The 12,197-nt window shown below is 40.7% G+C and overlaps 1 protein-coding gene across 1 annotated transcript in view; it reads right to left on the bottom strand.

Moving 5' to 3' along the window:
* LOC139391750 (titin homolog) overlaps positions 1-12,197 on the bottom strand; it is a 56,176-nt gene that overhangs the window by 31,180 nt on the left and 12,799 nt on the right. The window contains exon 5 of the mRNA XM_071139259.1: positions 1-12,197. This exon is cut by the window's left edge and continues 31,180 nt beyond it. Within this exon, the coding sequence (XP_070995360.1) occupies positions 1-12,197 (12,197 nt within the window).

Here is a 12,197-nt window from a genome sequence, read left to right as displayed (position 1 = left end):
GTAATTTGTTCCAAATGTTCTTTCTCTTTCCTTTGGTCTTCCATGTGAGATTCTGTCTCCTCTCTCTGTTGCTGTATCTCACTCCTCATTTGTTCCAGCTCCTCTCTCTCCTTTGTTAGCACATCCCAACTTTCTTCGATGTCTTGTTTCTCTCTTTCAATCTTGTCATTCATGAGTTCCAGTTCGTTCTGCTTTTGTTTGTTCTTTTCCATAAAACCCACCATTTCATCTCTTTGTTTTTGAGTTTGGATAGCCAGTTCTTCAACCTTCCCCCTCTCCCGTCTTGTCTCATCCATGAGCTGATTGATGTCTTCAGACCGTCTTTCTAACTCAGCTTTGATCTGATCCAGCTTTTCCTTCTCCACACGAATGTCTTGTTTGTTTTGTTCTATTTCCTCCAATTGTCCCTGTGTTTCAGACTTCATCAGATCAAACTCATCTCTTTCTTTCATGGTCAAACCCTTCTTTCTCTCAAAGGCTTCTTTTTCCTTCTGTATCTCCTCCTTTACATCTTCAAGTTGTTGTCTTTCCATCGTGAGCTTTTCCTTCCAGTCTGTTTCCATAGGTTCGGTCTGTACTTCTGCTTCAGCCTTCAAGCTTGTCAAGTCTTCCCTTTGTCTTTTCATCAGTTCAAGACTGATATCCAATTCCTCTTTCTCCTTGCTCATCTTACCTCGCCTCTCTTCCAACTGATCTTTCTCTTTCAGTGTTTCATCCTTCCTGTTGTTCACTTCCTTCTTCTCTCTTTCTAGTTCTTCATGCATTTTCTCCAACTCAAGCAATTTTGCATTCAGCTGGTCCTTTTCACTGTCAATTTCATCTCTAAGTCTTTTGATTTCACAATTTTCCTGCTTTAAGATGTCCATCTTCCTTCCTATTTCTTCCCGCATTCCATCCTCTTCCTCTTTGAGCCTAGCCATCTTGTTATCCATGTTGTCTTTTTCTCTCACCATTTCTGCCTCTTTCACTCTCAGTTCACCCATTGAACTTTGTATCATTTCCTTGTCATTGTCCACCTCTAGCAACTGTTTTTTCATGTCTGTCGTCATTTGTTCCAAATGTTCTTTCTCTTTCCTTTGGTCTTCCATGTGAGATTCTGTCTCCTCTTTCTGTTGCTGTATCTCACTCCTCATTTGTTCCAGCTCCTCTCTCTCCTTTGTTAGCACATCCCGACTGTCTTCGATGTCTTGTTTCTCTCTTTCAATCTTGGCATTCATGAGTTCCAGTTCGTTCTGCTTTTGTTTGTTCTTTTCCATAAAACCCACCATTTCTTCTCTTTGTTTTTGAGTTTGGATAGCCAGTTCTTCAACCTTCCCCCTCTCCCGTCTTGTCTCATCCATGAGCTGATTGATGTCTTCAGACCGTCTTTCTAACTCAGCTTTGATCTGATCCAGCTTTTCCTTCTCCACACGAATGTCTTGTTTGTTTTGTTTTATTTCCTCCAATTGTCCCTGTGTTTCAGACTTCATCAGATCAAACTCATCTCTTTCTTTCATGGTCAATCCCTTCTTTCTCTCAAAGGCTTCTTTTTCCTTCTGTATCTCCTCTTTTACATCTTCAAGTTGTTGTCTTTCCCTCGTGAGCTTTTCCTTCCAGTCTGTTTCCATAGGTTCGGTCTGTACTTCTGCTTCAGCCTTCAAGCTCGTCAAGTCTTCCCTTTGTCTTTTCATCAGTTCAAGACTGATATCCAATTCCTTTTTCTCCTTACTTATCTTACCTCGCCTCTCTTCCAACTGATCTTTCTCTTTCAGTGTTTCATCCTTCCTGTCTTTCACTTCCTTCTTCTCTCTATCTAGTTCTTCACGCATTTTTTCCAACTCAAGCAATTTTGCATTCAGCTGGTCCTTTTCACTGTCAATTTCATCTCTAAGTCTTTTGATTTCACAACTTTCCTGCTTTAAGATGTCCATCTTCCTTCCTATTTCTTCCCGCATTCTATCCTCTTCCTCTTTGAGCCTAGCCATCTTGTTATCCATGTTGTCTTTTTCTCTCACCATTTCTGCCTCTTTCACTCTCAGTTCACCGATTGAGCTTTGTATCATTTCCTTGTCATTGTCTACCTCTAGCAACTGTTTTTTCATGTCCGTCGTAATTTGTTCCAAATGTTCTTTCTCTTTACTTTGGTCTTCCATGTGAGATTCTGTCTCCTCTCTCTGTTGCTGTATCTCACTCCTCATTTGTTCCAGCTCCTCTCTCTCCTTTGTTAGCACATCCCGACTGTCTTCGATGTCTTGTTTCTCTCTTTCAATCTTGTCATTCATGAGTTCCAGTTCGTTCTGCTTTTGTTTGTTCTTTTCCATAAAACCCACCATTTCTTCTCTTTGTTTTTGAGTTTGGATAGCCAGTTCTTCAACCTTCCCCCTCTCCCGTCTTGTCTCATCCATGAGCTGATTGATGTCTTCAGATCGTCTTTCTAACTCAGCTTTGATCTGATCCAGCTTTTCCTTCTCCACACGAATGTCTTGTTTGTTTTGTTCTATTTCCTCCAATTGTCCCTGTGTTTCAGACTTCATCAGATCAAACTCATCTCTTTCTTTCATGGTCAAACCCTTCTTTCTCTCAAAGGCTTCTTTTTCCTTCTGTATCTCCTCCTTTACATCTTCAAGTTGTTGTCTTTCCATCGTGAGCTTTTCCTTCCAGTCTGTTTCCATAGGTTCGGTCTGTACTTCTGCTTCAGCCTTCAAGCTTGTCAAGTCTTCCCTTTGTCTTTTCATCAGTTCAAGACTGATATCCAATTCCTCTTTCTCCTTGCTCATCTTACCTCGCCTCTCTTCCAACTGATCTTTCTCTTTCAGTGTTTCATCCTTCCTGTTGTTCACTTCCTTCTTCTCTCTTTCTAGTTCTTCACGCATTTTCTCCAACTCAAGCAATTTTGCATTCAGCTGGTCCTTTTCACTGTCAATTTCATCTCTAAGTCTTTTGATTTCACAACTTTCCTGCTTTAAGATGTCCATCTTCCTTCCTATTTCTTCCCGCATTCCATCCTCTTCCTCTTTGAGCCTAGCCATCTTGTTATCCATGTTGTCTTTTTCTCTCACCATTTCTGCCTCTTTCACTCTCAGTTCACCCATTGAGCTTTGTATCATTTCCTTGTCATTGTCCACCTCTAGCAACTGTTTTTTCATGTCCGTCGTCATTTGTTCCAAATGTTCTTTCTCTTTCCTTTGGTCTTCCATGTGAGATTCTGTCTCCTCTCTCTGTTGCTGTATCTCACTCCTCATTTGTTCCAGCTCCTCTCTCTCCTTTGTTAGCACATCCCGACTGTCTTCGATGTCTTGTTTCTCTCTTTCAATCTTGTCATTCATGAGTTCCAGTTCGTTCTGCTTTTGTTTGTTCTTTTCCATAAAACCCACCATTTCTTCTCTTTGTTTTTGAGTTTGGATAGCCAGTTCTTCAACCTTCCCCCTCTCCCGTCTTGTCTCATCCATGAGCTGATTGATGTCTTCAGACCGTCTTTCTAACTCAGCTTTGATCTGATCCAGCTTTTCCTTCTCCACACGAATGTCTTGTTTGTTTTGTTCTATTTCCTCCAATTGTCCCTGTGTTTCAGACTTCATCAGATCAAACTCATCTCTTTCTTTCATGGTCAAACCCTTCTTTCTCTCAAAGGCTTCTTTTTCCTTCTGTATCTCCTCCTTTACATCTTCAAGTTGTTGTCTTTCCATCGTGAGCTTTTCCTTCCAGTCTGTTTCCATAGGTTCGGTCTGTACTTCTGCTTCAGCCTTCAAGCTTGTCAAGTCTTCCCTTTGTCTTTTCATCAGTTCAAGACTGATATCCAATTCCTCTTTCTCCTTGCTCATCTTACCTCGCCTCTCTTCCAACTGATCTTTCTCTTTCAGTGTTTCATCCTTCCTGTCTTTCACTTCCTTCTTCTCTCTATCTTGTTCTTCACGCATTTTTTCCAACTCAAGCAATTTTGCATTCAGCTGGTCCTTTTCACTGTCAATTTCATCTCTAAGTCTTTTGATTTCACAACTTTCCTGCTTTAAGATGTCCATCTTCCTTCCTATTTCTTCCCGCATTCTATCCTCTTCCTCTTTGAGCCTAGCCATCTTGTTATCCATGTTGTCTTTTTCTCTCACCATTTCTGCCTCTTTCACTCTCAGTTCACCCATTGAGCTTTGTATCATTTCCTTGTCATTGTCCACCTCTAGCAACTGTTTTTTCATGTCCGTCGTCATTTGTTCCAAATGTTCTTTCTCTTTCCTTTGGTCTTCCATGTGAGATTCTGTCTCCTCTCTCTGTTGCTGTATCTCACTCCTCATTTGTTCCAGCTCCTCTCTCTCCTTTGTTAGCACATCCCGACTGTCTTCGATGTCTTGTTTCTCTCTTTCAATCTTGTCAGTCATGAGTTCCAGTTCGTTCTGCTTTTGTTTGTTCTTTTCCATAAAACCCACCATTTCTTCTCTTTGTTTTTGAGTTTGGATAGCCAGTTCTTCAACCTTCCCCCTCTCCCGTCTTGTCTCATCCATGAGCTGATTGATGTCTTCAGACCGTCTTTCTAACTCAGCTTTGATCTGATCCAGCTTTTCCTTCTCCACACGAATGTCTTGTTTGTTTTGTTCTATTTCCTCCAATTGTCCCTGTGTTTCAGACTTCATCAGATCAAACTCATCTCTTTCTTTCATGGTCAATCCCTTCTTTCTCTCAAAGGCTTCTTTTTCCTTCTGTATCTCCTCCTTTACATCTTCAAGTTGTTGTCTTTCCCTCGTGAGCTTTTCCTTCCAGTCTGTTTCCATAGGCTCGGTCTGTACTTCTGCTTCAGCCTTCAAGCTCATCAAGTCTTCCCTTTGTCTTTTCATCAGTTCAAGACTGATATCCAATTCCTCTTTCTCCTTACTTATCTTACCTCGCCTCTCTTCCAACTGATCTTTCTCTTTCAGTGTTTCATCCTTCCTGTCTTTCACTTCCTTCTTCTCTCTATCTAGTTCTTCATGCATTTTTTCCAACTCAAGCAATTTTGCATTCAGCTGGTCCTTTTCACTGTCAATTTCATCTCTAAGTCTTTTGATTTCACAACTTTCCTGCTTTAAGATGTCCATCTTCCTTCCTATTTCTTCCCGCATTCTATCCTCTTCCTCTTTGAGCCTAGCCATCTTGTTATCCATGTTGTCTTTTTCTCTCACCATTTCTGCCTCTTTCACTCTCAGTTCACCCATTGAGCTTTGTATCATTTCCTTGTCATTGTCCACCTCTAGCAACTGTTTTTTCATGTCTGTCGTCATTTGTTCCAAATGTTCTTTCTCTTTCCTTTGGTCTTCCATGTGAGATTCTGTCTCCTCTCTCTGTTGCTGTATCTCACTCCTCATTTGTTCCAGCTCCTCTCTCTCCTTTGTTAGCACATCCCGACTGTCTTCGATGTCTTGTTTCTCTCTTTCAATCTTGTCAGTCATGAGTTCCAGTTCGTTCTGCTTTTGTTTGTTCTTTTCCATAAAACCCACCATTTCTTCTCTTTGTTTTTGAGTTTGGATAGCCAGTTCTTCAACCTTCCCCCTCTCCCGTCTTGTCTCATCCATGAGCTGATTGATGTCTTCAGACCGTCTTTCTAACTCAGCTTTGATCTGATCCAGCTTTTCCTTCTCCACACGAATGTCTTGTTTGTTTTGTTCTATTTCCTCCAATTGTCCCTGGGTTTCAGACTTCATCAGATCAAACTCATCTCTTTCTTTCATGGTCAATCCCTTCTTTCTCTCAAAGGCTTCTTTTTCCTTCTGTAATTCCTCCTTTACATCTTCAAGTTGTTGTCTTTCCCTCGTGAGCTTTTCCTTCCAGTCTGTTTCCATAGGCTCGGTCTGTACTTCTGCTTCAGCCTTCAAGCTCATCAAGTCTTCCCTTTGTCTTTTCATCAGTTCAAGACTGATATCCAATTCCTCTTTCTCCTTACTTATCTTACCTCGCCTCTCTTCCAACTGATCTTTCTCTTTCAGTGTTTCATCCTTCCTGTCTTTCACTTCCTTCTTCTCTCTATCTAGTTCTTCATGCATTTTTTCCAACTCAAGCAATTTTGCATTCAGCTGGTCCTTTTCACTGTCAATTTCATCTCTAAGTCTTTTGATTTCACAACTTTCCTGCTTTAAGATGTCCATCTTCCTTCCTATTTCTTCCCGCATTCTATCCTCTTCCTCTTTGAGCCTAGCCATCTTGTTATCCATGTTGTCTTTTTCTCTCACCATTTCTGCCTCTTTCACTCTCAGTTCACCCATTGAGCTTTGTATCATTTCCTTGTCATTGTCCACCTCTAGCAACTGTTTTTTCATGTCCGTCGTCATTTGTTCCAAATGTTCTTTCTCTTTCCTTTGGTCTTCCATGTGAGATTCTGTCTCCTCTCTCTGTTGCTGTATCTCACTCCTCATTTGTTCCAGCTCCTCTCTCTCCTTTGTTAGCACATCCCGACTGTCTTCGATGTCTTGTTTCTCTCTTTCAATCTTGTCAGTCATGAGTTCCAGTTCGTTCTGCTTTTGTTTGTTCTTTTCCATAAAACCCACCATTTCTTCTCTTTGTTTTTGAGTTTGGATAGCCAGTTCTTCAACCTTCCCCCTCTCCCGTCTTGTCTCATCCATGAGCTGATTGATGTCTTCAGACCGTCTTTCTAACTCAGCTTTGATCTGATCCAGCTTTTCCTTCTCCACACGAATATCTTGTTTGTTTTGTTCTATTTCCTCCAATTGTCCCTGGGTTTCAGACTTCATCAGATCAAACTCATCTCTTTCTTTCATGGTCAATCCCTTCTTTCTCTCAAAGGCTTCTTTTTCCTTCTGTAATTCCTCCTTTACATCTTCAAGTTGTTGTCTTTCCCTCGTGAGCTTTTCCTTCCAGTCTGTTTCCATAGGCTCGGTCTGTACTTCTGCTTCAGCCTTCAAGCTCATCAAGTCTTCCCTTTGTCTTTTCATCAGTTCAAGACTGATATCCAATTCCTCTTTCTCCTTACTTATCTTACCTCGCCTCTCTTCCAACTGATCTTTCTCTTTCAGTGTTTCATCCTTCCTGTCTTTCACTTCCTTCTTCTCTCTATCTAGTTCTTCATGCATTTTTTCCAACTCAAGCAATTTTGCATTCAGCTGGTCCTTTTCACTGTCAATTTCATCTCTAAGTCTTTTGATTTCACAACTTTCCTGCTTTAAGATGTCCATCTTCCTTCCTATTTCTTCCCGCATTCTATCCTCTTCCTCTTTGAGCCTAGCCATATTGTTATCCATGTTGTCTTTTTCTCTCACCATTTCTGCCTCTTTCACTCTCAGTTCACCCATTGAGCTTTGTATTATTTCCTTGTCATTGTCCACCTCTAGCAACTGTTTTTTCATGTCCGTCGTCATTTGTTCCAAATGTTCTTTCTCTATCCTTTGGTCTTCCATGTGAGATTCTGTCTCCTCTCTCTGTTGCTGTATCTCACTCCTCATTTGTTCCAGCTCCTCTCTCTCCTTTGTTAGCACATCCCGACTGTCTTCGATGTCTTGTTTCTCTCTTTCAATCTTGTCAGTCATGAGTTCCAGTTCGTTCTGCTTTTGTTTGTTCTTTTCCATAAAACCCACCATTTCTTCTCTTTGTTTTTGAGTTTGGATAGCCAGTTCTTCAACCTTCCCCCTCTCCCGTCTTGTCTCATCCATGAGCTGATTGATGTCTTCAGACCGTCTTTCTAACTCAGCTTTGATCTGATCCAGCTTTTCCTTCTCCACACGAATATCTTGTTTGTTTTGTTCTATTTCCTCCAATTGTCCCTGGGTTTCAGACTTCATCAGATCAAACTCATCTCTTTCTTTCATGGTCAATCCCTTCTTTCTCTCAAAGGCTTCTTTTTCCTTCTGTAATTCCTCCTTTACATCTTCAAGTTGTTGTCTTTCCCTCGTGAGCTTTTCCTTCCAGTCTGTTTCCATAGGCTCGGTCTGTACTTCTGCTTCAGCCTTCAAGCTCATCAAGTCTTCCCTTTGTCTTTTCATCAGTTCAAGACTGATATCCAATTCCTCTTTCTCCTTACTTATCTTACCTCGCCTCTCTTCCAACTGATCTTTCTCTTTCAGTGTTTCATCCTTCCTGTCTTTCACTTCCTTCTTCTCTCTATCTAGTTCTTCATGCATTTTTTCCAACTCAAGCAATTTTGCATTCAGCTGGTCCTTTTCACTGTCAATTTCATCTCTAAGTCTTTTGATTTCACAACTTTCCTGCTTTAAGATGTCCATCTTCCTTCCTATTTCTTCCCGCATTCTATCCTCTTCCTCTTTGAGCCTAGCCATATTGTTATCCATGTTGTCTTTTTCTCTCACCATTTCTGCCTCTTTCACTCTCAGTTCACCCATTGAGCTTTGTATTATTTCCTTGTCATTGTCCACCTCTAGCAACTGTTTTTTCATGTCCGTCGTCATTTGTTCCAAATGTTCTTTCTCTATCCTTTGGTCTTCCATGTGAGATTCTGTCTCCTCTCTCTGTTGCTGTATCTCACTCCTCATTTGTTCCAGCTCCTCTCTCTCCTTTGTTAGCACATCCCGACTGTCTTCGATGTCTTGTTTCTCTCTTTCAATCTTGTCAGTCATGAGTTCCAGTTCGTTCTGCTTTTGTTTGTTCTTTTCCATAAAACCCACCATTTCTTCTCTTTGTTTTTGAGTTTGGATAGCCAGTTCTTCAACCTTCCCCCTCTCCCGTCTTGTCTCATCCATGAGCTGATTGATGTCTTCAGACCGTCTTTCTAACTCAGCTTTGATCTGATCCAGCTTTTCCTTCTCCACACGAATGTCTTGTTTGTTTTGTTCTATTTCCTCCAATTGTCCCTGGGTTTCAGACTTCATCAGATCAAACTCATCTCTTTCTTTCATGGTCAATCCCTTCTTTCTCTCAATGGCTTCTTTTTCCTTCTGTATCTCCTCCTTTACATCTTCAAGTTGTTGTCTTTCCCTCGTGAGCTTTTCCTTCCAGTCTGTTTCCATAGGCTCGGTCTGTACTTCTGCTTCAGCCTTCAAGCTCATCAAGTCTTCCCTTTGTCTTTTCATCAGTTCAAGACTGATATCCAATTCCTCTTTCTCCTTACTTATCTTACCTCGCCTCTCTTCCAACTGATCTTTCTCTTTCAGTGTTTCATCCTTCCTGTCTTTCACTTCCTTCTTCTCTCTATCTAGTTCTTCATGCATTTTTTCCAACTCAAGCAATTTTGCATTCAGCTGGTCCTTTTCACTGTCAATTTCATCTCTAAGTCTTTTGATTTCACAACTTTCCTGCTTTAAGATGTCCATCTTCCTTCCTATTTCTTCCCGCATTCTATCCTCTTCCTTTTTGAGCCTAGCCATATTGTTATCCATGTTGTCTTTTTCTCTCACCATTTCTGCCTCTTTCACTCTCAGTTCACCCATTGAGCTTTGTATTATTTCCTTGTCATTGTCCACCTCTAGCAACTGTTTTTTCATGTCCGTCGTCATTTGTTCCAAATGTTCTTTCTCTTTCCTTTGGTCTTCCATGTGAGATTCTGTCTCCTCTCTCTGTTGCTGTATCTCACTCCTCATTTGTTCCAGCTCCTCTCTCTCCTTTGTTAGCACATCCCGACTGTCTTCGATGTCTTGTTTCTCTCTTTCAATCTTGTCATTCATGAGTTCCAGTTCGTTCTGCTTTTGTTTGTTCTTTTCCATAAAACCCACCATTTCTTCTCTTTGTTTTTGAGTTTGGATAGCCAGTTCTTCAACCTTCCCCCTCTCCCGTCTTGTCTCATCCATGAGCTGATTGATGTCTTCAGACCGTCTTTCTAACTCAGCTTTGATCTGATCCAGCTTTTCCTTCTCCACACGAATGTCTTGTTTGTTTTGTTCTATTTCCTCCAATTGTCCCTGGGTTTCAGACTTCATCAGATCAAACTCATCTCTTTCTTTCATGGTCAATCCCTTCTTTCTCTCAATGGCTTCTTTTTCCTTCTGTATCTCCTCCTTTACATCTTCAAGTTGTTGTCTTTCCCTCGTGAGCTTTTCCTTCCAGTCTGTTTCCATAGGCTCGGTCTGTACTTCTGCTTCAGCCTTCAAGCTCATCAAGTCTTCCCTTTGTCTTTTCATCAGTTCAAGACTGATATCCAATTCCTCTTTCTCCTTACTTATCTTACCTCGCCTCTCTTCCAACTGATCTTTCTCTTTCAGTGTTTCATCCTTCCTGTCTTTCACTTCCTTCTTCTCTCTATCTAGTTCTTCATGCATTTTTTCCAACTCAAGCAATTTTGCATTCAGCTGGTCCTTTTCACTGTCAATTTCATCTCTAAGTCTTTTGATTTCACAACTTTCCTGCTTTAAGATGTCCATCTTCCTTCCTATTTCTTCCCGCATTCTATCCTCTTCCTCTTTGAGCCTAGCCATCTTGTTATCCATGTTGTCTTTTTCTCTCACCATTTCTGCCTCTTTCACTCTCAGTTCACCCATTGAGCTTTGTATCATTTCCTTGTCATTGTCCACCTCTAGCAACTGTTTTTTCATGTCCGTCGTCATTTGTTCCAAATGTTCTTTCTCTTTCCTTTGGTCTTCCGTGTGAGATTCTGTCTCCTCTCTCTGTTGCTGTATCTCACTCCTCATTTGTTCCAGCTCTTCTCTCTCCTTTGTTAGCACATCCCGACTGTCTTCGATGTCTTGTTTCTCTCTTTCAATCTTGTCAGTCATGAGTTCCAGTTCGTTCTGCTTTTGTTTGTTCTTTTCCATAAAACCCATCATTTCTTCTCTTTGTTTTTGAGTTTGGATAGCCAGTTCTTCAACCTTCCCCCTCTCCCGTCTTGTCTCATCCATTAGCTGATTCATGTCTTCAGACCGTCTCTGCATTTCAAAACTTTTCTGCTCTGTGTTCTTTCTCATCCTGTTCATCTCATTCGTTATACTCTCTTCTTCTTTTCTCAGTTCGATAATTATGTTTTCTACTTTTCTCATCTCACACTTTCTCTGCTCTAGCTCATCCATATTCTGCTCTATCATTTTCTTTTTTCTGTCCATCTCACATCTCTCTTTTTCCATCTCTGTCTTTGTCTGATTAATTAGAAATGTTTCTTTAATTTGCTCTTGCGTGATATTTTCAATCTCTTCTCTCTGATTGTTTACCTCTGTTCTGAGTTTATTCAGATCTTCTCTCTCATTTGATAGAATGTCTTGTTTGCTGTCTATCTCCTCTTTCTGTCTTTTTATTTCAGCGCTCATCAATTCTTCTTCGATTTTACTCCTCTTTGTCTCTTCCACAAAACAATCAATTTGGTTCTTTTGTTGTATTTGGACAGGAATTTGTGATGCACTGACTTTCTCCCTCTTTGTGTCTTCTATGATCATATCTAGGTCGTTGGACTTTCTCTGTAACTCCAGTTTCATTTGTTCAAGCTTTTGTCTCTCAACTTGTACCTTAAGCTTCTCTTGTTCCATCTTCCCCTTTTCTTTCTGCATTTCAGATCTCATCAGCTCCAAGTCCTTTTTCTCTTTTTCCGAAATGTTCCTGTTTCTTATCGTATCCTCTTTTTCTTTTTGAATCTTACTTTTCAGATATTCAAGTTCCTTTCTCTCCCTGTTCAGGCGTTCACCCCGTTCGTCTTTGTCTTCTTTCCATCCCTCTATTTGAGCTTTTAAGTTCAGCAGATCTTCATTCTCCTTCTTTGTCGTTTCCAGGATGGCTTCCATCTCCTCCTTACGTTTCTCTATGTAAGCTTGCTCTACTGCTAGTTTATTTCTTTCCGCCAAGGTAGCCTTTTTGATGTTTCCCATTTCAATTTTCTCTTTGCTAAATTTAACTTGCGTTTGTTTAAATTTATCTTTTGCTTTTTTTAAATCCTGCATCTTTTGTGTTTTATATTGCATTTCCCTTACGATGACCTGTCTTTTCCTTTGCATCTCTGCATCCATTTGCTCGAGATTTTCTTTTTTCTTTTCTATGTCCTCAATCATTTGTCTGCTCTCCTCTCGTTGTTTTGTGATCATGTTCTCCATCCCCGCCTTTTCCTTCTCAAACTCGGCTTTTGACTTTTCCAGGTCATACTTCTCTCTCATAATCATTTTCTCTCTGCGTTCCAAGTCTCTTCTTTCTTTTTCAATGGCGGTTCTTAGCTCTTGTGACTCAAATGGTATCTCAGTTGTCGTATCTCCAAGGTAGGCTTTCTCTGTTTCATCCTGTGGCCTCTGGACCGTGGTCTTCATCATTGGCATTTCTTTTTTCCTTCTGTTTTTTCCCTCTTTCTGTCTGTCAAGCTCAGCTTTCATAGACTCCATCATATC

The sequence above is a fragment of the Oncorhynchus clarkii genome, chromosome 32 (genome assembly GCF_045791955.1).
Source record: "Oncorhynchus clarkii lewisi isolate Uvic-CL-2024 chromosome 32, UVic_Ocla_1.0, whole genome shotgun sequence".
Taxonomy (NCBI): domain Eukaryota; kingdom Metazoa; phylum Chordata; class Actinopteri; order Salmoniformes; family Salmonidae; genus Oncorhynchus; species Oncorhynchus clarkii.
The sequence above is the reverse complement of the archived record's forward strand: the minus strand, read 5'-3'. Positions and strand labels throughout refer to the sequence as shown.